This window comes from Hyaena hyaena, unplaced genomic scaffold (genome assembly GCF_003009895.1).
Source record: "Hyaena hyaena isolate Hyena2069 unplaced genomic scaffold, ASM300989v1 scaffold_488, whole genome shotgun sequence".
Taxonomy (NCBI): domain Eukaryota; kingdom Metazoa; phylum Chordata; class Mammalia; order Carnivora; family Hyaenidae; genus Hyaena; species Hyaena hyaena.
Window position 1 is genome coordinate 322,184 of NW_024081122.1, and position 25,127 is coordinate 347,310.

Sequence of the window (25,127 nt, forward strand, 5' to 3'; positions counted from 1 at the left end):
GGAGTTTAAGGCCTTCGGGAAGAAGGATGTGACTAGTAAACTTCATGAGGAATGAGATATTCACCTTCCTGCAGCGCCTGGCCTCTCTCATGGGGATGAAGAGGAGTACAAAGTGGCTGCCACAGAAGGATGCAAAATGACGGGGAGCCCGGGTGGTTCAGTCAGTTAAGCATCTGACTCTTGGTTTTGGTTCAGGTCATTATCTTGTGGTTTGTTGAGTTCGAGCCCCACCCCAGGCTCTATGCTGACAGTACGAAGCCTGCTTGGAATTCTCTTCTCCTTCCCTCTCTCTCTGTCCCTTCTGCTTTCTCTGTCTCAAAATAAACTTTAAAAAATGATAATATTAAAAAAAAAAAGGATACAAAATGTCAGAGGCCATCAAGATGGCTCTCCTAGTGCCTCTTCGCCACACCTTGATCCTCTCACCTTCTCCTGAAGCCGGATATTATCCCACACCTTGCTGCACACCATACACTCAAATGCATCAATGTAGTTGTCCTGATGGACGTCTTGTACTCCCCATTTCCGTTCCTTGAGTGCAGTGAGAAGTCGCTGATTGGAGACCTCACCCTTCAGCTTCCATTCTATGTAGGCCTCATACAGTCTATCGTCGTGATCCAATTGTCTGATGTAACTTGCCAGTTCTCTAGGGTGAGCAAATTCAGACACGAGAATAGCACTTCTATTACTTGGAAGCCAGTCAGCAATGCTGGGGGACCCGTAATACACAGGGACCACCCCCAGTTTCAGAGGTCTCCATAACTTCTCAGTGATGTAGTCGTCACACACTGCATTCTCGAAGGCAAGGATAAACTTATACTGTGCGATGATCTTATAAAAGCCATCAGCATCCATAGAGCCTGGATTTTTTAGCTGCGGAGGGAGATCCTTGTTTCGTAAACACTCACCATAGGAATCAACCTCAATGTAAGTCATCAGTTCTCGGACATAGCTGTCCCTGTCTGATGGCGGGTCACAGTCTGACTGGACGTACACCAGCGGAGCAAGTCTTCTTCGAAGGCTGTTTTTGGACCGCAAAGGGACCAGATATCTGAGGGACTTCAGGACTTCTATGCCCTCCAAGTACTGGGTGGTCAGTGGCAAGTGGGAATGCCGGCTGAAGGTGGCAGTGTAGTTGAACAAGGTGATGACAGGCTTGTGAAAGAGCTTGTAATTGTTTTTTGGAGACTCTTCATGAAAAAGGGCCCAGTCATGATGGGCTTTCCGAGGCAGAGGTAAGCTATCTATGTTAAAGTCAGTGCCTAGAAGAAGAAAAGAAAATATGAGTCTGTGCAAAAGAATTTTCGTGTTCGGCTGGCATCTACCTGGTGAGATCAGAATACAGAAGAGCCTGAGGCTATAATGAAGGATGCTCCCAATGTCTGCAAAGTGCCTCGCAGTCAGTCATGACACTTGCACCTTACAAACTGCTCAGGGAGAGGACCGCCAAGGAGAGGGACTCTCTTTCTGATCTTATAAAAAAGAGAAATGGGAGCATTGTCTAGCCTGGTTCTAAAGTGGGAATTTATTCTGCTGCCCCCCTCCGCCAACTGGCTTTTCTTCCCAGAGGTGTTGTCTAAGAGGGGGCAGGCAGGAGAAAGAAAGAGAAAGACGATTCTTAAAAAGAAAAGAGCAAGAGAAAGGAAGCCAGAAAGGGGAACGCAGCCAGCTTGGCATTGACGGACTGAAAAAAAGTGAAATCATGCAAAAGTAGCCAGAATGAATATATGGTATAGATTTTTTTTTCATCCAGAATGATCGATTTCAACAAGGTACAGTGAATCAATCTTAGTCAAAATGGTAGACAAGAGGCTTTTAAAGACAAAACAGCTGATAATAGCACTATGCTACAGACCGAGGCAGGATGGACATGAATTAACAAGAAGGCATAACAAGAAACAAAGAAGGCATAACAGGATTATAATTATGAGCGACTCTTGCTTCCACAGGATTAATTGGGAAACCTTTGAAACACGATCCTGTACAGACAGAAGTGATGGATGTGATAAGCAGTTGTTTCCTGACAGTGTGTATGGAGGAGACTCAATCAGAAAGAAGTGATTTCTGTAACTGAGAAAGAATTAAGACAATACCACAATATGTACCAGAATTTCTAGTGTTCCTGACATTGATGATTTTATGGCCCCTGATTTGAGTTTTTAAATGTAAGGAAATGGCACCAAAAAAAAAAATCTATCTATGACCATCCACTGCAGGGGGGGGGGGAAGCCCAAATAAATGCGTCCAGAGGAATAAAACATATTCTCTAGTAGAATTCGTAAAAATTAATTGTTTAATGCTGGTGCAGCACTCTCTCAAATAAATATATACTCTTTGGTGCCAGCAGTACATCAAGAAGTCAGTTAATCAAGAAAGGCTTTCAAACAATTAAAGATCAAATAAGATTATGGTGGAGGACAGATACTGAGCACAGAAAAACTGCTGAAGAAAATACTACTGTCTTGATACCAGGCTTTTATTCTCAATGATCAGGAATGAAAGACTAACATATAAAAACGATTAAGTAGGGGCACCTGGGCAATTCAGTCGGTTAAGCGTCCGACTCTTGATTTCAGCTCAGGTCATGATCTCACGGTTCATGAGATTAAGACCCACGTTGGGCTCTGTGCTGACTGCGCAAAGAGCCTACTTGGGACATTCCCTCTCTCTCTGCCCCACCCCCACTTGTCTCTCTCTCTCTCTGACAAAATAAATATATGTTTTAAAATGATTATGTATTTTTTTACTCGGCATTGGCCCTATTTGACCTTTACCATCAAAAAGAATAGAAGCGCCTGGGTGGCTCTGTTGCTTAAGCGTTACTCTTGATTTTGGCTCAGAACATGAACTCAGTTCATGAATTTGAGCCCCATGTCAGGCTTTGCACAGACAGTGCGAGACTGTTTGGAATTCTCTCTCTCCCTCTCTCTCTGATCCTCCCCTACTGTGCTGTCTCTCTCTCAAAATAAATAAACATTAAAACAACAACAACAAAAAAGAACATTCGTCTACACACCTGAAATTTAATGACACATAGAGTTAGATGCTCAGCAAAAGTTAACAAACAAACTGGAAGATGTGAAAGGAGAGAACTGGAGAAGAAAGGCAATTTGCCCATGAAGGGGTTGCTGGTCAACTGGTCAACAATAGGAAGAGGAACCCATATGCTTGAGTTCAAGCCTTAAGTTTCCACTGAAGGCATGGCAAGAATCAAGCCCATCTGCCTGGGAGAGGAAGAACTGGAGTCCAATCCACAAGAGTCAGAGGCAGTGATCAAGATACAAGATTAAGATTGGAGGGGTATCCAGGGTGCCTGGGTGGCCTAGTCGGTTAAGCGTCCTACTTTGGCTCAGGTCATGATCTCACAGTTCATGGGTTTAAGCCCCGCGTCGGGCTCTGTGCTGACAGCTCAGAGCCTGGAGCCTGTTTCAGATTCTGTGCTCCCCTCTCTCTCTGACCCTCCCCTGCTCATTCTGTCTCTCTCTCTCTCAGAAATGAATAAAACATTTAGAAAAAAAATTTTTAAAGAAGGGACTTATTCCTTGTATTTAAAAAAAAAAGATTGGAGGGGTATGATTAGAACAGAAGTGGGTCCGTAATTAACAGGAGGGGCAGGCACAGGTGTCTTGGATGAGCACATCAGACGCCAGTGGCTGGCTCTTGGCTGCTCAACGGTACATGAATGCTTCTGTAGTTGCCTCGCCCAGGCTGTGCCACAGCAAGTATCCAAAATGCAGAAGAAGACAGCGGCAGGACCCGACACCTGCTCCCTGTGCTTCAGAGACAGCCTGAGTGTCATCTCTGCTTGTCCACATCAGTTAAGGATAACAGGCACTGAAAACAGCTATGTCTACATCTTTCTGTGGCCAGTTTCTAGGTCCACTCAGGCTATATTCATAATATGAATGGGACTTGAGACTGGTACCAACTACGGGCCCCTCATTCACTGTAACGAGGAGAGGAGGGCTTGCCAGCTCGTTATACCTTTCGCCAAGTTCTACTGGAGCCTTCAGGTGGGAAGGAAGGGGAGAAGGGGAGGGGGTCCCGTGTATATGCAATCTTTAGTAGTAACAAAAGCCTGTGGAATCGCAGCAAGATACATCCATTTATATTCATGCTGCAAAAGAGAACACAGCTTTTTAAAAATGAGAGTGTGAGGCTCTAGTATAGTCATCTGAGTTCTGTTTAGTTTGTAGGAGTGAGGCCATCTTTAAAAGCGCGGGAATTCCTCTTTAACAGAAAGGAAAGTTAAAGGAATCTAACTTTCCAGAAACCTTTCCCATTATTTTTTACCTTAAAAAGTATTTCCTAACTACTTCCCTGAGATACATACACAACAGACACATACAAAATCATATTAAAATTGACTTTTAATCAGACTCTTCCAAACTAAAATTTTCTGGGAAAGATTTTTAAAATATGGCATTTTGCCCAGGGAGCTTCTCCGCCAAACCTACAGCTTCAGACTGTCAACCATCAAGAATACTGAAATCAGAACCATAACAGCCCTAAACTACAGCTGATCCTTGAACAACACAGACCTGAACTTCACAGGTCCACTTACCAGTGGATTTTTTTTTTTTCAACAAACACTGTATAGTAATGTACATGTATTTTCTTCTATGGTTTTCTTAATAACCATTTTCTTTTTTCTGTCTAACTTTATTGTAAGAATACAGTATATAAAATGTATAATATACAAAATATGTGTCAACTGACTCTTCATATTATCGGTAAGCCTTCCAGGGAACAGTAGGCTATTAGTAGTTAAGTTTTGGGGGATTCCAAGGTTAGACGCAGATTTTCGATTGTGTGGGGTATGGAGCCCCTAAGAACTAACTGTACTGTTCAAGGGTCAACCATATGTCACTGAGGATATCATGGTCTAGAATATGAATGATGATACTGAACAATTTTTATAGATGGCTCAGGGAACAACTGAGTTCTTTACCTCTCGCCAACTCCAGAGAGGGCATTGGCCCTCTATAACAAGAGTTGGAACATTTATTATTTTCTAAAGTTTATTATTTATCTTGAGAGAGAGACAGAGAGACAAAGCACATGAGCAGGGGAGAAGCAGAAAGAAGGGGGTGGGGGGGACAGAGAATCCTAAGCAGGATCCACATTGTCTATGCAGAGCCATACTCAGGGCTCAAACCCACGAACTGTGAGATCATGACCTGAGCAGAAATCAAGAGTCAGATGCTTAACCAACTGAGCCACCCAAGCGCCCCAAGAGTTGGAACGTTTAAAGAAATCAAAGTCAATTAAACTAAGGCAAATCCATAAAAATGTGACTACCTTGCATGCCATTAATTCACTAGTCTTATAGAGTCCTCTTTACCGGCTCTCCCATTTAACAACTTCAGATTCAAACTTTCATTTCTCTGGGTTATTTTGTGTTTACTGAATACTGACAAATTTATTCGCTCCTTTAACTAACAGCTGACAAATAGATCTTAAGCATTAAAGTGCACTGTAAAGGGAATTGCAACTTGGAATACAAATGGAATAAAATTAATGCTGGCAAAGGGCGCCAGATTGCTAACTGCGGAGGCTGAATCTGAAGCGTCAGACAAGCAGAACGACTATACTTTATGTTTATGTGCTCCTTTCCTTCCGCAAGGGCACATACTCTTTTATTATTATTCCTACCCAGACTGGTGAAAACAGAAGGCAACACATATTATTAGCCCCACTCTACTATCGATGTTTGAATCATTTATCTGGAGCTAAAACCCTTAATGGGGACCGGAATTTTCAGACTGGCTAAAGCTAAAGGACCAGAAAGATGGGTGGCCCCACCACAATGCCGATTCTTCTCAATGACTTGCTCCTGGCGCTCCCAGGCACGCCCACCAAAATAGTACCCAGCTTCAACCCAGCCCACTTGGGAAGAGCACACACCTTAATTAGGAAAAGAAAAATGCCCCCTCACAATGTCCTCCAGAAGTCATTCCTGTTGGTTTTTTTTTTTTTAACATTTATTCATTTTTGACAGAAAGAGTGTGAGTGGGGGAAGGGCAGAGAGAGAGAGAGAGAGAAAGGAGGGAGAGGGAGAGAGGGAGGGAGAGAGAGAGACAGAGTCCAAAGCAGACTCCAGGCTCTGAGCTGCCAGCACAGAGCCCGACTCGGGGCTCGAATTCACCAGCCACGAGATCATGACCTGAGCCAAAGTCAGACACTTACCAACTGTGCCACCCAGGCACCCTAGTAATCCCTGTTTGTAAAAAGAACTGTAACATAAAACTGTGTGCCCCACAAAATATGGCCCCACAAAGAATACCCCAATAGAGGAAATTAAAGCTCTTTGGGAATAACAATTTAGGACATATATTACCATCCAGAATTTGCATAGTTCATTGCTATTTTAAAGCCGTTTCACGTTAATTGTCTTGACTTACCCACGCAACCCCATCAGATCATGTGTTTTCTCTAAGGTTCTTAGGGTTAATTACAAATGTGAAAAAGAGGCGCCTGGGTGGCTCAGTTTGGTGAGCATCTGACTTTGGCTCAGGTCACGATCTCATGGTTGGCGAGTTCAAGCCCTGCAGTGGGCTTACTGCCATCAGTGCAGACTTGCTTCAGATCCTCTGTCCCCCTCTGTCTGTCCCTCGCCCCTACTCTCAAAAATGAATACATTTTTTTAAAATGTAAAAGAGTGGTGCTGGCACCTGGGAAAGACCCCGATAACCCCAGGCTAAATTCTAACCAAAGGCAGGAGTTGTGCACACCATACTAGCATCTCTGCAGAAGGCCTGGTTCCAGCCGAGTTGGAGGGCACGGGCAGGCTGCTGGACTCCTGACATGCCCATACTAGCTTCTAGACCCATCTTCTCCTCCTCCTCTCCATCACCTCTCTTCACCTAGAGTCCTACCTGCCCCTTAATCAATTATAGGTCATGCAGCCCTCTCTCAATCACATGCATTCAATTAGGAATCTGTCCATCTGCCCCTGGGCCTGGAAACTTCTCATGCTCCCCCACTGGGTCTGTGCTCTAGGCTAGTCAGTAACTTTGCAGCCCCTTCCTGCAAACAAACAGGGTCCCGAGTACCATATGCCTAAATATTCAGCACCTATAAATCGATCTGAGTGTTGAATCTTTTATACTTCCACCTTAACATATATACATTCATGGACTTTTTTCTTAAAGATTAAAAAAATTTTTTTAATGTTTGTTTATTTTTGAGAGAGAGGGAGAGAGAGAGCAGAGGAAGGGCAAAGAGGGGAAGACACAGAGCTCAAAACAGGTCCAGACTTAGAGCTGTCAGCACAGAGCCCAACGTGGGGCACGAAACCAAGAGCTGTGAGATCATGACCTGAGCTGAAGTCAAACAGTCAACCAAGTGAACCAAATGTGGAGAACATCTATTCAAAATCGCCACCGTTTCCTACCACAGGTCAGGATTCTCACTGGGGCCTGGCACAGGGTGAAGTGAGAAGGGAGAGGCTCTCCCTCGCTGGCTGACAGCCCCACCTAATCCCTCAGGCCTTCCCTTCCATTCATCCCGCACCACCCCAGGGGAAATGTCATTTTCCCTTCCTCTTTGGCGGGAGGGCGGGGGCTCACTCGTGGCCTGTCCTGGGTCTTGCCCCTCCTTGCCCCCCTGTCCAGGTGCCCCCTGAAGCTCCTGAGTTTCTCAGCTGAGGAACCAGGGGGTAGGGGGTGCAGGGAGAGAGGGAGAGAGAATCCCAAGCAAGCTCTGTGCCATCAGTGCAAGACCAAGTTGGGGCTGGATCTCATGAACTGTGAAACCATGACCTGAACCAAAATCAATAGATGGATGCTTAACCAGCTGAGCCACCCAGGCGTCCCTGCTTTTTCCCTTTCTAAAATACAGCTCAGGTGCACAGAATTGGGTGAATCATCGTCTTTGGTACACAGCACACCCAGTCCAATGAGCCAAGTAGAAACCTACAGAAACTCCAAGTCACGGGTATTTGAAATCTTCTTCACTCCAACCCACAATTCCAGAATGTACAGAGGAGCTGGCAGCCCGAGCACGTGGCATAGAGAGCCACTTGGTCCCTAGAGCTTTCTCACCCCAGGCCAACGCTGTATGTGAACAGATCAAGTTGCTTTTTGTGCAGTTTTTTCTTCCTGGAGTGACTTGAAAGACACCAATTACAAATTCCTATGGAGAATACAACACGCACATGGGAGACTTTACCCTTATCTTTAATTTTCTAAACGAATTTCCACCAAAATGGATCCATGAATCAATGCTTTATATAAATACATCACGAAAGCAGAGACTCTCAAGCAGAGACCTTCTCTCTCCTGGAGACTAGTGTCTTCCAGACACACCAATGTCCCCCAACAGAACACACATTCCTTCAAGAGTTCAAATGCTGGGCTTGGTATTACCACGGGTTTTGCCCAAGATTACAGCACTCTCCACTGCAAGTGGGTGCCCAGAGGGCAGAGAGGGACCGGAGCTCTTTTATCTAAAAGGAGGTCGTGTTAGTCACTGGCTTACTGGTTTCTCAGCTCCATTCCTCTTTGTGTGTTCTGCTCTGCCCTGAAGGGGGCAGAGACCCTGCAAACGTCATTTCTCAGGATCCCTTGCCAACTGGCTTACATTCAGGTCCCGCCGATAGGAGCACTGTAGGGAGACTAGGAAGTGGGAGGGCAAGGAGGAGCCTCTTCCTAAAGGCTTGTCCTGTAGCAGAGAGAGCAGCAGCACCCGGGAGCGTGATTGTATGGGCTGCAGGGGAGACACCAGCCACAAAGACTGTGGTGACAGCCACAGCGGCGGTGGCAATGACCTTGCAGTAGCAGCTCACAGGTTCCTGCTCACCTGCAACAGCGAGCCTTGGAGACCAGCTGTCCTGCACTCTGGGTCAACCCGTCTCCTTGCTGTGCTTCGCTAGCCCACAGATGGTAGCTGTTCCCATTATTCATTCGGCATAACTTCCCTTACGTTCTTTGGCTCCACTAGCCATTCAAAGCCTTCGTAACCAGTTCCCATAATAAATTCCCATTGTTTGAAACACCTAGAACACCCATCAGACTACGATTAATACAGAAGCCCATTGCAAAACCTTGAGACTTCCAGGGCACCTGGGTGGCTCAGTCGGATAAGCTTCTGACTTTGGCACAGGTCATGATCTTGTGGTTTGTGACCTTGAGCCCTTATCGGGCTCTGTGCTGACAGCTCAGAGCCTGAAGCCTGCTTCAGATTCTGTGTCTCCCTCTCCTGCTCACGCGTGCTCTCTCTCTCTCTCAAGAATAAATAAACATTAAAAAATTAAAAAACAAAACAAAACAAAAAAACCCTTGAGACTTCCATCTGACTGCAATTTATTCTTCCAAGTTCTGTGGCACATTTTCTATTAGTTGCTTACTCCTTGATTTTCCTAAAAATACTATTCTTCACAATTTTTACCCCCTTGTTATCACCATCCCAGGCTTTTATTTCCCCCTTTTTGTTTATGTCTTTCTTAGTCCATCTGGTGAGAATGGGGAAGGATAAAAAACCCAAGCCTCTTTATTTAAGAAGGGAAAATAAAAAAATCAGAAAATGAGGCTTCCCTTACAAAAGCAACCATCAAATTACTTGAAACCAGAAGCACATTCATTACACAGGTACCGTGTTATAAATGCCTTCTCTGAGCTGCTAACTGAACCACACAGAATGCCGATGACCCAGGTAGCTACGAAGAAAGGTGAGGCAGAAGTCAAGGCCTCCAGTAAAACTCCACTTGACTAGAGTCTAAGTTTTAACACAAACTACAAATCCTCTCCACTGTGTTTCTTTTTTATTCTCTCCACTGTGTTTCTTGACATTTAATGTAAGAAAGAGATGAAGACTTTCTTGGGGCGCCTGGGTGGCTTAGTCGGTTAAGCGTCCGACTTTCGCTTAGGTCATGATCTCACGGTTCGTGGGTTCGAGCCCCGCGTTGGGCTCTGTGCTGACTGCCAGCTCAGAGCCTGGAGCCTCTTTCAGAGTCTGTGTCTCCCTCTCTCTCTGACCCTCCCTTGCTCACGCTGTCTCTCTTTCTCTCTCTCCTAGAAATAAAAATATAAAAAAATTAAAAAAAAAAGAAAGATGAAGACTTTCTTAGTTGCTAAAAATTTTACTATGGAGCCTTTCACCCGTCGGAAATGAAAACCTCTGTGGCTAAAAGCTTATGAAACAATGGGCGAAATACAACTGCAGCAGATAGCAACGGCTCATAAATCACACCTATTGCTCATCGTCTCAGCGGTGGCGAAACTCACAATGGCATCACTGAGTGTGTTCTCATTTCCTGCCTGGGATTAAATCATTTGCTTCATGAAGCTCAAAAAACTTCCAGTGTGTGAGAGAACTATGACAATTGCTACCTCCCCGTTACCGCTGTCTGCAATAAGCTTTGCAGCAAATGAAGGTACCTCTGACAGCGTCTGAATCTAATCTCAAAAGGGAATTCTATTCCTTCCATGGTAACAGTTAGAACGAGTGAGAAGATAAAGAAGAAACCAGAGCAGGGCGGACAGTTGCAGGGTGGCCAAGACACTGCCCTCTACCCGGGGGACATGAGCTGAAATGTTACCCAGGGCTTATTGGCAAAGCCACTTCAGAGAGTTCTAGAATGTTCTGCTGAACCCCTACTTGCCACTTTCATAGCAAGACTACATGACTTTGGATTAGGGTTTGTGATATCTCTCCAGGCATGTGAAGAATTTATTCCTCATTTAAAAAAATTTTTTTTGTTGTTTTTTTAATGTTTGTTTATTTTTGAGAGACAGAGACAGACCATGAGCAGAGGAGGGGCAGACAAAGAAAGAGACACAAAATCTGAAGCAGGCTCCAGGCTCTGGGCTGTCAGCACAGAGCCCAATGTAAGGCTCAAACCCACAAGCCATGAGATCATGACCTGAGCCGAAGTCAGACCCTGAACCGACTCAGCCACCCAGGTGCCCCTATTCCTCGTTATTAAAAGCCACGTGTGGGGGGCTCTACGGCTCGCATTCTGATTCTATTGCAGTCACCATACCTGGAACAGGAGACAGAGCCTCTGACTCAGAGAAGCCCAGGCACTCCTAAAGAGCAAGGTTTTACTGAGTTCTACTATTTGGAAAGCATTAAACTGGGAACTCTGGGGCTTCAAAGATGAACGAAATAAGCTCCAGGGATCTTATGATTATGAGTGTAAACATTAACCATTAGCTGAAATTCAAAGTAGAAAAGCAGACATGCAAACCCTGGCAGGAGAAAGAACGGAATAATTATTTCTGACTGGTCAAAGACTTTGGGGCTGAACTGCTGATAAGTACATAAAAAAACAAAGCAACTTAGGGGCGCCTGGGTGGCTTAGTCGGTTAAGCGTCCGACTTTCATTTAGGTCATGATCTCGCAGTTCGTGGGTTCGAGCCCCGCGTCGGGCTCTGTGCTGACTGCCAGCTCAGAGCCTGGAGCCTGTTTCAGTCTGTGACTCCCTCTCTCTCTGACCCTCCCGTGCTCATGCTCTCTCTCTCTCTCTCTCTCTCCTAGAAATAAATAAAAATATATTTAAAAAAAAAAAAACAACAAAGCAACTTAAAAAAATAAATAAGACTCCATTTTCAACTCAGGGGAAATAAGTAAACCGTGAACCAGCTGGTTCATCTATGACTATCATTTGCATAGCCATAAAATCGTAGAGTGAATATTGATCTATCAAATAGGATAATGTAAGTGGAAGGTGTGGATACAAGAAGGGTGAGTTTTTGCGTGGGAGAGGGTAAAAGAATCTACCTTCATCTTCCAAGATGCAGTCAGTAGATAAGGCCTAATACTGAAAAACCATTAAATAGTAATGTTACGATGTTATTTAGAGATCTGTGGATAACCATCAAGAGAGGCATCAGACACAAGTCTTGAGGGGTAACTTGAGGAGCTAACTGCTTGCTACTTAAACTTGAGTATGGATAGCTTTGATAAGGACTAAAATAAAAGATTATATAGGAAAAGTGTCTCCCTCTCCCATGTACCAGAAACCCAGGTCCCTCCCCTCTATTAACAGTTTCTTTCATGTTCTGCATTTTTAAAATGTATACAAGGGAGGGAGGGAGGGAAGGAAGGAAGGAAGGAAAGAGGGAGGGAGGGAAAATATCACATTTAACTGAATCTGGGAAAAATAAATTATAAGATATACCATTATTCTTTTTTGTCACTGAGAAAAGTATTGGCAATTAAGCTATGATCTAATTCTTTCTTAGAATTTTTATTTATACTTAGTAAAAGAGCTCTTTTAGGTTTGCTTATAGGTTTTTGCCATTTATCACTCTTGTGAATACTTAGAAAACCAGAAGTAGAATTCGTTAAAGTATCTAAAATGTCTTCAGATTCTGAGTCTGTCTCTTTGAATCATTTTTTAATATCTGAGGTCTATGTTTTCTACACCGTGTTCCGCTCCATGCCAGCAAGCCTGTTAGCAATGCTTTAACAGCCTGGTTAAAATGGCACCATCATCTCTGGGGTTTTCTTCCAAACCACTGACACAATCCCTAGGTTTTGATGTCAGTGCTTTCTTGGCATTACCAGGTGTCAGAGAAAGTTTTCAGACATTAACTGGGCCCATATTCTTTCCTCACATGGCCCTTGAATGGTTTGCTGACAGAAACATCAACAGGCTGCAGTTCCTTCATGCAGACTAGAAGGACAGGCCCATCCGTGGCCACAAGGACCATCACAACTACCTCCCTGCTGTTGCCGATGGTAACTGGAGAGAGGCTAGCAACTATAAAATACATGCTGATATTGGAGATGCTAAAATTCGAACAGGAAAAATGCTTTTTAGAATTCAGTAATTTGGGGGGCGCCTGGCTGGCTCGGTGGATTAAGCATCCAACTTCAGCTCAGGTCATGAACTTATCATTTGTGAGTCTGTGCCCCTCGTTGGGCTCTGTGCTGACAGCTTGGAGCCTGGAGCATCCTTCAGATTCTGTGTCTCCCTCTCTCTCTCTGCCCCTCCTCCACTCGTGCTCTCTCTCTCTCAAAAAAATAATAATAATAACATTAAAACATTATAATTAAGTAAATTTTTTCACAGAACTGAAAACACATGATATACAGTGCATAGACCTGGCAGTTTCCATGAAACTATCATGGGATTATTTCCCATGAGTCGGTGAATGCAGAGTTGCCCGATTCTTTTTAATGATCATATAGTCTTGTTCCATTTAGTGTATGTACGTAGTCACTTCAGTGTTCTCCCAACTGTTCACTTTGTGGGACAAAAACTAAACTCTGTGAAGTGGGTCATGAAACAGCTATCTTCTGAGGTCACGCCCACTGCATCCTACAGTACTTGGTACCGGTGACACCTTCACTAGCAGCTAAAACTTCAGTGTGTACTATCCATGAATCTGTCCTTTGACTTTTTTGCTAGAGGCACATTTTACAGAAGTCAATCCTCAAGAGAGCAATCACTCTCCAAGCGAATTACATCCTCGGAAACCAATGATCAGGACAACAAATGAGTACTTGGGCCAAACCACCTGGTAGATATGGGGCTGCCAAATCATTTTATTCCACTTAGCCTTTGGCCCACATTTGACCTTAGTGGGAAGCTCTGACCTAGAGAAAGCAACTCTCCTTATTCTCAAACTCTCCAGCGTCCCGGTCCATTTAATCATCTTAGAGTCTCCCTCTCTCCCCAAAGAAAGAAAGCTCTGTCCTCCAAAGTTCATCACGTGTACGGCATTCCCAGCGTCATTTCCTAATGCACATGTGTCTTCACAGAAACAACTAAACCACCACCACAAACTCGGAGAACCTAACACAATGCCTGGGATGTAGTACGTACTCAAAGATACCTGGACAATAAAGAAATGCATTTTCAGATCTTATTTTGCAAAAGTCAGGCCTTAGCTTACTTTGGCAATAAGAGGCAGAGAAAGAGCAAGAAATAAAAGTAGAAACTAGGTGCTAACAGCAAGTATGGTCAAAGGGATAGAGCTCAAATGTGGAACCCACTGAGAATTCTAAAAAAGTGTTACAATTAAAGCAAAGAATCAAAAGCCCTTCGTTCCATATGAATGTCATCTGCATTCCTGCCACAAAACAGGAATTTCAGTTCACATTCCTAGCTGTTTGATTTCATGACTTGATCTTCAGGTGATGAGGTCAATAGGTTTCCGTAAACCTAAAGGGACATACTGAGTTGGGGAGAAGCGGGTAAAATGAATTGATGAGAAAATCCCTACTTCTTCTTAGCAACGCTCACCTGCCTCATTTACTTTGACAAGTGTCGCAGTTTTATTTTACTGACTTCTGATAATACATCACAGTGGACTAGTTAGTGATATTACCACCTCATAAAAAAATAACATGGAGTCTTAGCAATGCTTTGCCATCCCATTATTAATTCTTGCCAAAAAAACTTCTTGACGGAGTCAATGATTTGAGAAGGAATTAGTGAGTTATAAAAATGGAAATGGAGATATTAAGGAAAGGCTAAAGAACTAGACTCTTAACCTAAGCTTTGGTATGGAAGACCTTTTAAGTGAAGGTCATGTGTTGACCGGTCCACGCCGATCAAGTCTTCATTAGTGTTTCTGATGGAAACATCTTAGCAAACATCAGTCACAGGAAAACGTTAAAATTCATTCTAATCCTGAGCTCATGTGGAATCTACAAGATTATAACTGGTCAACAAATTAAGTACCAAGTGGCAAGGTTTTCTGAGAACTTTTATACAAGTCAAATGTGTAAGTAAGCAATAAATAACATTTTATTAAAAGCAGAGCAAATTCCCAATTTGCTGTTTGAGCTTGCAAAATTTAATTACCCGTTTCTGTTTTGTTTCAAAATTTTCATATGTAAAAAGAATTCAAACTTTGAGGAGCAATGGTATAGCCTTTTTGAGGCCAATTTGGCAGTATGTATCAAAATTCTAACTTAATTTATCCATTGACACACCAAGTCCATTCTCAGATATTTGGAGAAATAACAGCACATATGAACAGAGACATACAAGTAAGTTCACAGTAACATGACAAAAAAATAGCAACAACTTAAATAGCCATGGACAGAGGAATGATTAAATACATTTAGGTACCTTCATACTACTGAAAGAACATAGCTTTAAAAATAATGAAGTAAACTTGATATATACTAACCTGAAAAAAAAAATCTAAAACATATGTTTAAATGGAAAAACCAATATATATCTATGGTATGCTTCAGTTTAAGAAAAAAAAAAACAGACAAAACTACATGCTGACTTGAATTATACATAAAAATTCTGGAAGGAAGGCCATTAATCTGACTGGGATAGGGATTGAGAAAGTAAAGGTGAAATTTCATTTTTTGCTTCTTTATTGTTTAAGTTTTGCCTTCATGATATATTTAGGGATTCCTTGCATAATTTGTAAAGATCAAGAAAATTCAAGGAAAAAAACAACACGTCTCTGAAAAGAAGCATAAAAAAAAACTCACAAACCTTGTGTAATATGTAAAGGCTCACAAATGTACTCCAAAACTACTATAACACCCCCAGGGCTACTTAGAAAATACTGCCCTTGGATGGCTCAGTTGGTTAAGTGTCCAGTTTTAGCTCAGGTCATGACCTCCTGGTTCATGAGTTCAAGCCCAATATTGGGCTCTCTGCTGTCAGCATAGAGCCTGCTTCAATCCTCTGTCCCCCTCTCTCTTTCCCCCTCTCCCGCCCTTTCAAAAATAAATAAAAACATTTAAAAAATACATATAGCCCTTGGAATCCTGCATCCTTATAAGAGTATCGTATTCCAGAATTTATGTGGAAAATTATATGGCACAGTTAAATGCCATGCATTTCATCCACCCCAAAAAAAGAATGCTGGCAGATTGCAGTTACTTGAATGTCAACAGGTGAAGCTGTTTTTGCTCCCATCCAGCTAATCAACTATTTCAGATGTAAATGAGACATTAGCTCACATCCTGAAGCCATGTTAGAGCCATGCCTTGCAATTCAGCTGGAAACTTGGAGTTTTAAAATTAAGCACATCAAAATCATCAAGCTGGAGTCCATCGCACCAAGCACCTTGAAACAATAATCATTACTAGTTAATCTTAGTGCTTTCAAATACATAGTTGGTCATCTTGATTATATTTAAGCTTTTAAATGTCTGAGCTCTTAAAATAGTATTCTGGGGGGGCGCCTGGGTGGCTTAGTCGGTTAAGCGTCCGACTTTCACTTAGGTCATGATCTCACGGTTCGTGGGTTCGAGCCCCGCGTCGGGCTCTGTGCTGACTGCTGGCTCAGAGCCTGGAGCCTGTTTCAGTCTGTGACTCCCTCTCTCTCTGACCCTCCCCTGCTCACGCTGTCTCTCTCTCTCTGTCTCTCCTAGAAATAAATAAAAAATATTTAAAAAAAAAATAGTATTCTGGGAAGTCTAATAGTAATAAAACATAATATGCCCTTAATAAAATAGGAAACTGAGGTATTAAAAAAAAAACAAAAAACAAGAGGAGTTGACATGAAGGCGAGCCTCAGCCACCCCCTCAACAGCTGGACAGCTCCCTGAGGGACTCTCCTGGAGGTGGGTCCCATGTCGCTGAGAGCCTCAAGGGGAAGAAACATAAAATGCCCATTTTTCTTGCCCTTCCTCTATTATTCAGAAGCTCATATACCCCTGTCGCTTTCAAGTACCTACCAGAGGGGGCCGAGGTGACCACTTGTCCCAATTTGCCTGGGACCTGTCCAGTTTTACCATGGAAATTCCTGTATTCGAGGAACTCCTTGAATCCAGGGTAAATACAGGACAGTCGCCCCCCAAGGCCAAACTCCTACCAAAGGAAACAAAGCCCAGGCCCTCAGTAGCCTCCACTTGGGCAGAACAGGCATGTATTATGCTCCACCAAGCCTTGTTTCTTATCAGGTACAATGGGGGTTAAAATTCAGTTTTGTCTCTTCCTGACTGGAAAGTAGAGGAATCTCAACAATATGGCATGTGACAGAAGCCAGACAGAAGAGAGAGTGCTTGGTGTACAATTCAATATATAAAGTCTCTGAGCTAGCAAAACTAACCTATGGGGATAAAAATCCCATCCGTGGTTTCCTGGGGAGGCAGGGGGTAGGGAGTAAGGGCAGGCTAACAGGGGCATGAGGGAACCTTCAGGAGTGAGTAAATGCTCTCTATCTGGATTCCGACATTTGTCAAAACTCACCAACTGCTGACTTAAAATGTGTGCACTTACTCTATGCAGACTTCACCTTTCAAGAGCTGATTTTAAAAATAGGAGTGAGAGCTTCCGTCACCCAAAAGATTCAGGACAGACTGGAGCAATAGCTTGTAGGGATGCCTTCTGAGGCGTGGAGCAGATCAAAGTGCTGTGGTTACTTTCAGGTCCGCACTTGGAGGATTCTAAGGCGGCAGCACATGCATTTACGTAAAATACATGCAGAATTCACGCAGAATCCGTGCCGTCACCCATCATGGGAAATTGTACAGATTCCTTCTCTGGAGCTATGGAAAGAAAAGCATAGCTAACGTTCTCCCATTTTACGAGGTTTTGTTGTTACGGCTATAAACTCAGCAGGTGACTAGAAGAACAGAGGCACCATAGGTGGAAAGGGAGGCGGTGCAGATTTCAGTGTCTCTAAATAATGCAGCAGACCCACCCAACATAAACAGTTTCTAGCACGGAGATAACCCCAGCGGTGGGGACCTAATCTAATAAAAATATTGTGAAGTGGCTTTGGTTCAGGAGGTAGTCTCCGTTTTGACCCTGGTGCCTTATTTACTTACTTCAAGGAAATGTCTGAGAGCCGGCTAGCTCCTAGGGATCTGAGGTCCCAGACTTCAAGGCCAAAGTACCCGGGAGGGGATCAGAGGTCTCAGACAGATGTCCTTTGATGAGTCACCTACTGGTCCTCCTCTAGGGAAATAGCCCTCGAATATTTGGTTTTTAGAGTGTTATCTTGCCCTGATCCAAGGAAACTCTTGCTTTGCAGTCCCTGCCTCTTCTGTGATGCTGGCACTGCCCAGAGAATCGGTTTGCCCTGCAAACACCTGGCTTCTGAGGCTGGAAATGATGGCCTGTGCTTAGCAGGTCTGAGCCAGGTGGGTCGCACCCACAGGAGGGGAGGTGCTGCCTACTAGTGGTGGCTGTGAGAGAAGAGCACAGTCCAATCTTTAAAAGGCCTGTAGGGAAGTGACCATGAACTCAACACTAGAAATCTCGCAAGTGAAAATCCAGAGTCTCCCACTGGGTGCTTATTTGACAGGGACTAAGACTCACGAGCCTTTGGGTGTAGGCATGCCTGTGCGTTTCCATTTGCCAAATGTCTGCCGGTTCCTGTTAGCCCGGTAAGGCAGCTCGTGCACTGCACCAATAGAGCCAAACATCTTCCCAGAATTATTTCCCGACTGGGAAATGGAAAGTTATTGAGTTGACTCTCCCATCTGACGGTATGTAATGAAGTCCAGTGCAGAGCTGAGAACAGCCCTGTGAAACATCAGGGCCAACTCTTTCTTCTGCAACTGGAAAGCTGAGCTGGCACGCGGGGCCCCCATGCAGCGCTGTCTGCCCAAACCAGCCCAAACCAGATCCCGCCGGTGGGCTGCTATTACTGATGACCACCCCTACCAGCCATTTCACTCTGGCTTCCTAGCCTACCGCAAGCACCCCATCTCATAGTGAGCAGGGGCTAGCCACTGGGTGTTATGGGCCAGGCCATTCCAATGCCAAAGCTTGAAAATAAATCCTCCCACAGTAACTTGGAGCTAGTGCTCAGGAAAAAATAATGGCACCACAGAGATATCCTGGAGCTTGCATGAAAGGAATCAGAGGATTAGAATTGGTGGATGACGTTATGAGAAAAATAGCACATTCGCTGATCCAAGGTACGTAAGAAAATTAAGATAGAATAACACAGAATCAGGATGAAGGGGCGGGACAGGGAAATGCTGATGTAGTTTTAATCTACAGCACAGCTAGAATTGGGCCAAAATGAACCACGGAGGAATGTTTTTATTTTCTGTTAATCTGTTTCCTAGTAGACACGCGGAAGACGGTGTGCTGGTCTCAACTTTACTGAATGGCTCTCTCTCAAAATGAAAGGCTGCGGAGCACCATTAGTAACTAAGAAAAAGAATCTCATTTTGGGTTTAAAACAATCCACCACACAAAGAGAGAGTAATCAGGAACATTTTGGGACCAGCCCTACATAAAGGACATGTGAATTTCACTGGGCGGCATCGGAGAGTTCTGAATCTCAAAAACTCTTCATTACACTTGTCAGGGCTTTCAACATCTGAGCATTTGACAATTCCTGAGTTCTCGTTCACTGGTTGGACAAGAAAAGCCACGTCTGTTTTGTATATGCCATACCAGCCACACAAACCATTTCCGAGTAGTTAACATGAGTGTTGACTATATCATGATGCATCTGCTTTAAAGCCCATCTTTACTTTTTTTTTTTAACGTTTATTTATTTTTGTACTAGTTGCACCAAATAAGGCAGGTAGAATTGTAGTACACAATGCCCCAGTGACGCCGTACGAAGATGTAAGTACAGTGTGCCAGACCGTGCATCAAAATAAAGCAGGGTCTCGGGGATGGACTGCATGGCTCAGTCAGTTAAGCATCGGACTCCTCATTTGGGCTCAGGTCATGACCACGCAGTTCGTGGGTTTGAGAACCCCCAGTCGGACTCTGAGCTGACAGTGTGGAGCCTGCTTGGGATTCTCTCCTTCCCTCTCTCTCTCTGCCCCTCCCCTGCTCCCACTCATTCATGTGTGCTCTAAATAAATAAATAAATAAACATTTAAAAATAAATAAAGCAGGTTCTTATACATGTATTCAAAGTAACCAATCCAGTATATGCAATCAATCCATGCCATCAATGTATATATACCATAGATGGATCACACCCTCTAAAATGAGCTAAATAGAATAACTTAACATATTTAGTATCTTTCCTTCAAGGGATATAGCTCTGTAGCTACTAACCCAAATCGAATAAAACAAATCTTCCTTATTTTAGCCATATTCTCCCTTCTTTATTCCCAAATAATACCTTAGCTTATTTGTTTTCTCTGTTTACTTAAAAAACAATTCCCCCAAAGTTGACTTGGACACAGACACAGTATCTCCTTGACCAGACTCTAACCATGCTCTGTTGAGCTCTTTTTAAACTAGACCCTGACCTCTGAGCTTCCGGGTCTGTCCCTGCGTTGCCCAGGGCGAGCAAGAATCTTGTCAGTTCAGCCAGGATCTGCCCCATCTATCACCCTTGAAGTCAGACTGGGCTCCCCAACCTCCGGCTATCCCCCAAGTGGTCTGATCATTCCCCCCGCCCCCACCCCAGGCCAGCCAGCGCTCAGCAAAAGTCCTGTTAGGTCAGCTGAGCCAGAACCTCCCTCACCCCGCTGTTTCTTCTCAGTAATTCTCCAACCACTGACACCCCCACCTGCTGCCCAGCTATGAACTCCCACTGGCCCATGCTGTATCTGGAGTTGAGGCCAGTCTCTCTCACTGCAAGACCCCAATGCCATGGTCCCCACACCCTGAATAAAGTGTGTCCTCCCTTGAATCAAGTCCTCCTTACCACCTTTGGCAAAAAGTGTCATGAATAATCTTTTCTTTAGCAATACCTCAATTCCCAGGTGGGGTAAGCAAAGAAGGGCTCAGGACCTGACCTCCCAGCTGAACACAAGGTCACCTCTTCCCCATCCTCAGATTCCACTAAAATGACCAGAAACAGACAAACAAAAGATACACACCTACAAGGACAAAGAACTAGAGGAAAGGCTGAATCCAGTGAGGGATTTCCAGGTGGAGCAGGTAGACCCAAGGAGGAACGGACCAGGTGGGGGGGGGGGGGCAGGTAGGTCGGGGAAGGGTAGGAAGAAGGGACGGAGATGGTGGAACGTGAGGTGAGGTGAGCAATGAAAAGACGGGAATTATCGGAAAATCTAATGACGGAGCAGCAAGAGCCCAGTCTCCACTCTCCCCCACATGCAGCCTGTGGCCAACACCCTCCACCCTCCCCCAAGTCAGAACACCGCAAGACTCATTCTCTCTATATTTCTGAAATGCGAGTATTCATACTTGGTCACATTGGGCACAAGAGAGGGCAGAGTGGCACCAAGAGCTATAGATAGAAGGCTGGAAGAAAACATGGGGTGAGGCGGGAGAACCCCGGGACTGAACTCTAACAGCTCCCAGAACATGGACAGCCAGGTTATGTTCCTCAAACACTTCCCTTCAGAAACCGAGCAGCTCCCGAGAAATGGCCCACCTTTACCGCACTAACAGTCGTGAGTTAAGTTACGTTAGGGCCTCCATAAAACAAAAATATGACAAGAAAAAAAATTAACAGCAATATTACAAAAATTTTAAGAGTAATGGATTGTTGGAAAATAAAACAGAAATCTCCTGAAAGCAGAACAGAATGGCAAAGCGATTGAAAAGAGAAAAAGATCCCTTTTCTCTTTTCAATAATCTAGGAGATCCAATATCCACTTCATAGTAGTTTCAAAAACAGAGATCAGGGGACACCTGGGTGGCTCAGTCGATTAAGCATCTAACTTTGGCTCAGGTCATGATCTCACGATTCGTGGGTTCGAGCCCCACATCAGGGTCTGTGCTGACAGCTCACAGCATGGAACCTGTTTCGGATTCTGTGTCTCCCCCTCTTTCTGTCCCTCCCTCACTCATGTTCTGTTTCTCTCTGTCTCAATAATAAATAAAAACATCTTTAAAAATTTAACAAGAAAGTAGAAATCAGGGAAGATGACTTGACTAATGAAACACCTTTTCAGAACCGAAGGACATGAGCCTCTGTGAGAGAAAAAGACCCAAACCAAGTCATGTCATCAAAATTTACAGGAAACAGGTTATTTGCTAAGGAATGGGAAGCAAAATACTACCAGACACAAAGAGTAATAACCTGACAGAAAGATGAAGGCAACTACAGACACCAGTGTTCTTCAGTTAGTAGTGACGGTTTTCCCTCAAAGACATAAAGCTTTATAGTCACTAACCCATGTCATTGATCCAACGTCCCTTAGTCAAAGTGGCCTGTGTGACTGGTCACAAAGTTCACTAACAAAGGAGAAGGAATCAGAATGACATTAGATTGGGGCGCCTGGGTGGCTCAGTCGGTTAGGCGTCCAACTTCGACTCAGATAATGATCTCATGGTTTGTGAGTTGGAGCCCCACTCTCAGCTCGCTTCTGTCAGTGTGGAGCCCACTTCAGACCCTCTGTCTCCCTCTATCTCTGCCCCTTCCCTGCCCCAAAATAAATAAACATTTAAAAAATGACATCAGACTTCTAGAAGACAATGGAGCACATCCTTCAAAATTCTGAGGGAAGAAAATGTTGGGCCTTGAATTCCAAAGTGCCCTTGCACTCTCCTTAGGTAACAGTTAAAAAATGGGCTGCAGCCACTCAAGGGAGTATATCAAGAACACTAAAAACAGACCTAGGAAACAGGGAGTCCACCAGGAAACAGGAAAAAAAAATTCCTCAGGATATTTGAAGCCACGGGATGAGACCATTCAGCAGGACGAGTGACCAATAAGTCCAGTTTAAAACAAGAGGGGCTTAGGGGCGCCTGAGTGGCTTAGTCGGTTAAGCGTCCAACTTTCGCTTAGGTCAGGATCTTGCGGTTCGTGGGTTCGAGCCCCGCGTCGGGCTCTGTGCTGACTGCCAGCTCAGAGCCTGGAGCCTGTTTCAGAGTCTGTGTCTCCCTCTCTCTCTGACCCTCCCCTGTTCACGCTATCTCTCTCGCTCTCTCCTAGAAATAAATAAAACATTAAAAAAAAAAATTAAAAAAAAAAAAAAAAACAGGAGAGGGCAGCAGAACAAATGTTCCCTGGGGGAAAATTAAAACCGACAGATTACCTGAGACATCAGACCACTTTCTTCAACTTTATTTATGTACCTAAAATGTATCTTACACATGTACATATAAAAATTCCACATCGGAGGGAGGGAGGCAAGATGGTGGAGAAGTAGGGAGCTCCCTACATTTCGCTCGCCCCCATCTCAGAGAAGGTCTGAAGCCATAGGACACTGAACCGCAGGAGTCTGGGAGGAAAACAGACAGGGTCCACTAAGAAAACAGCCTCATTGGTGCCTGAGTGCGAACTGGGGAAGATAAAAAGGGCAGGGACCCGGGGACACGGAGGGAGGAGAGGGAACCGTCTTCGCGGGGAGCTGTGGAAAGTCGAGAGGAAGAGAAAGAGCAGGTGAAGCTGCTCATAGAACTGTCCCTGGAGAAGAGACACCACACACACACACACCCCCCGCCAGCCCCAGCTGGGGACAGAAAGTGATCCTATTTCTAGTTGTGGTGCTGACTTTGGGCTGGGTGCCCCGGACCCAGGCGGTGCCAGGAGATACTGCTCCGCTGCTCTCCTGGCTCAATCCCTGGCTGGGAAGCGGCCCAGCCTGTGGGATTATATTTTGGGCATATCAATAAAGTGTGAGGACTAAGACCTGGAAACAAAGTGGGGCTTGGGATATAGAATACAGCCCACCTTGGCTACACCCATGGCACAGGGAGCTTGAACCCCAAAGAGTGATTTGCAGCGCTTAGTTCGAGAAGGGACAGGGGCGCCTCCATTTTTCTCCCCACAACCACCAAGACGAGACCTCAGGGAGCAGCCCGCAGGACCACAGTGGAGGCAACACCTGCCTACACCAAACCACAACCATCCCCACTAGAGAGCTGCTTTTCTTTTACCTGAGCCCCGGGGCAAGACCAACATGGATGCACTGCTGTGATTAATTCTAGACCATTTCTTCCTATTCAGATATATTTTCCCTTGTCTCATTCGTATCCCTCCCCTCTGCTGGACTGGGCACTCTGGTCGTTGGTTTGCTTAAAGAGTCACATTTAATCCATTCTCTCGATGTATATTCTATACCTCCACTGCCAGTTTTCAATATCTCTCTCTCTGGAGTAATCACACTATATAGTTTCTCTGAGTAATATTATCTTCATTACTTTCTCCTCGCCTCCTACCATATTCTCCTCTTTCTCTCTCTGAATTAAGCCTCTTAGTCTGTCTGCCTGGTCATTGTCCAATTTTGCTTTCTCCCCACCCTTGTCACTCTCTCTTTGTATATACTCGTCCATCAGCACGGCATACACCCTGCTCTTTATTTGTAGCTGGGAATTCTGGTTTTATGCTTTTATACTGTCCTGTGTCTTTTGGGTTTTTTTTCTTTTTCTTTTTTTGTTTTTCTTTCTCTTTTTCCCTTTTGGTTTGCTTGTTTGTTGGATTTGTCTGTGCGTTTGTGTGCCTTTGTTCCCTATGTGTTTGTCTGTTTGTTTTCTTTTCCAGGGCTACCTCAAGAAACAAGCCAAATTACACATGGTGGAGAGTCCCAAATACCACTACAAGTAGGGAAATAAAATAACCAAAGTCTCAGCAAGAGAGACCAAGAGGTACCATTAAAAGAACACTTCCTGAATGGACAGGCCCTAGACAGTCAATGAGCCTTCTTTAATATAGAAGTACTCGCAGGTGCAGAGTGCATAACAAGCTTTTAAAACTGACAAGAGACAGAAGCTAGCCACAATGATGAAACAGAAGAACTCTCCTCTAAAAAAATTCCAGGAAGAAATGACCTCTAAAGAACTGTTCAAAACAGATATGAGCAACATAACTGAACAAGAATTTAGAACAACAGTCATAAAACTAATTGCTGGGCTTGAAAAAGGCATAGAAGACATCAGAGAAACTATTGCTACAAAGACTATGGAGCTTAAAAATAGTTGTGATGAATTTAAAAATACTATAAATGAGGTGCATAATAAAATGGAGGTGTCCAAAACACGGATTGAAGAGGCAGAAAGGAGAATAAGTGATTTAGAAGACACAATTATAGAAAAAGAGGAAGCCGAGAAAAAGAGGGATAAACTGATCCAGGAGCATGAAAGGAGAGTTCAAGAACTGAGTGATATAATCAAACAGAACAGTATCTGTATCATAGGAATTCCAGAAGAGGAAGAGAGAGGGAAAGGCGCTGAAGGAGTCCTTGAACAAATTATACCTGAGAACTTCCCCAATCTGGGGAAGGAAACAGACATTGAAATCCAGGAGGCACAGAGAACACGCCTCAGACGTAACTTGAATCAATCTTCTGCACGACATATCATAGAGAAACTGGCAAAATATAAGGACAAAGAGAGAATTCTGAAAGCAGCTAGGG

General features: G+C 44.2%; 1 protein-coding gene across 1 annotated transcript in view; it reads right to left on the bottom strand.

Annotated features, from left to right (window-relative positions):
- The window catches only part of FUT10 (fucosyltransferase 10), an 83,647-nt gene that overhangs the window by 10,939 nt on the left and 47,581 nt on the right, over nt 1-25,127 (bottom strand). Inside the window, exon 4 of the mRNA XM_039254425.1 lies at nt 427-1,262. Within this exon, the coding sequence (XP_039110356.1) occupies nt 427-1,262 (836 nt within the window). The remainder of the gene's footprint in view (nt 1-426; nt 1,263-25,127) is intronic.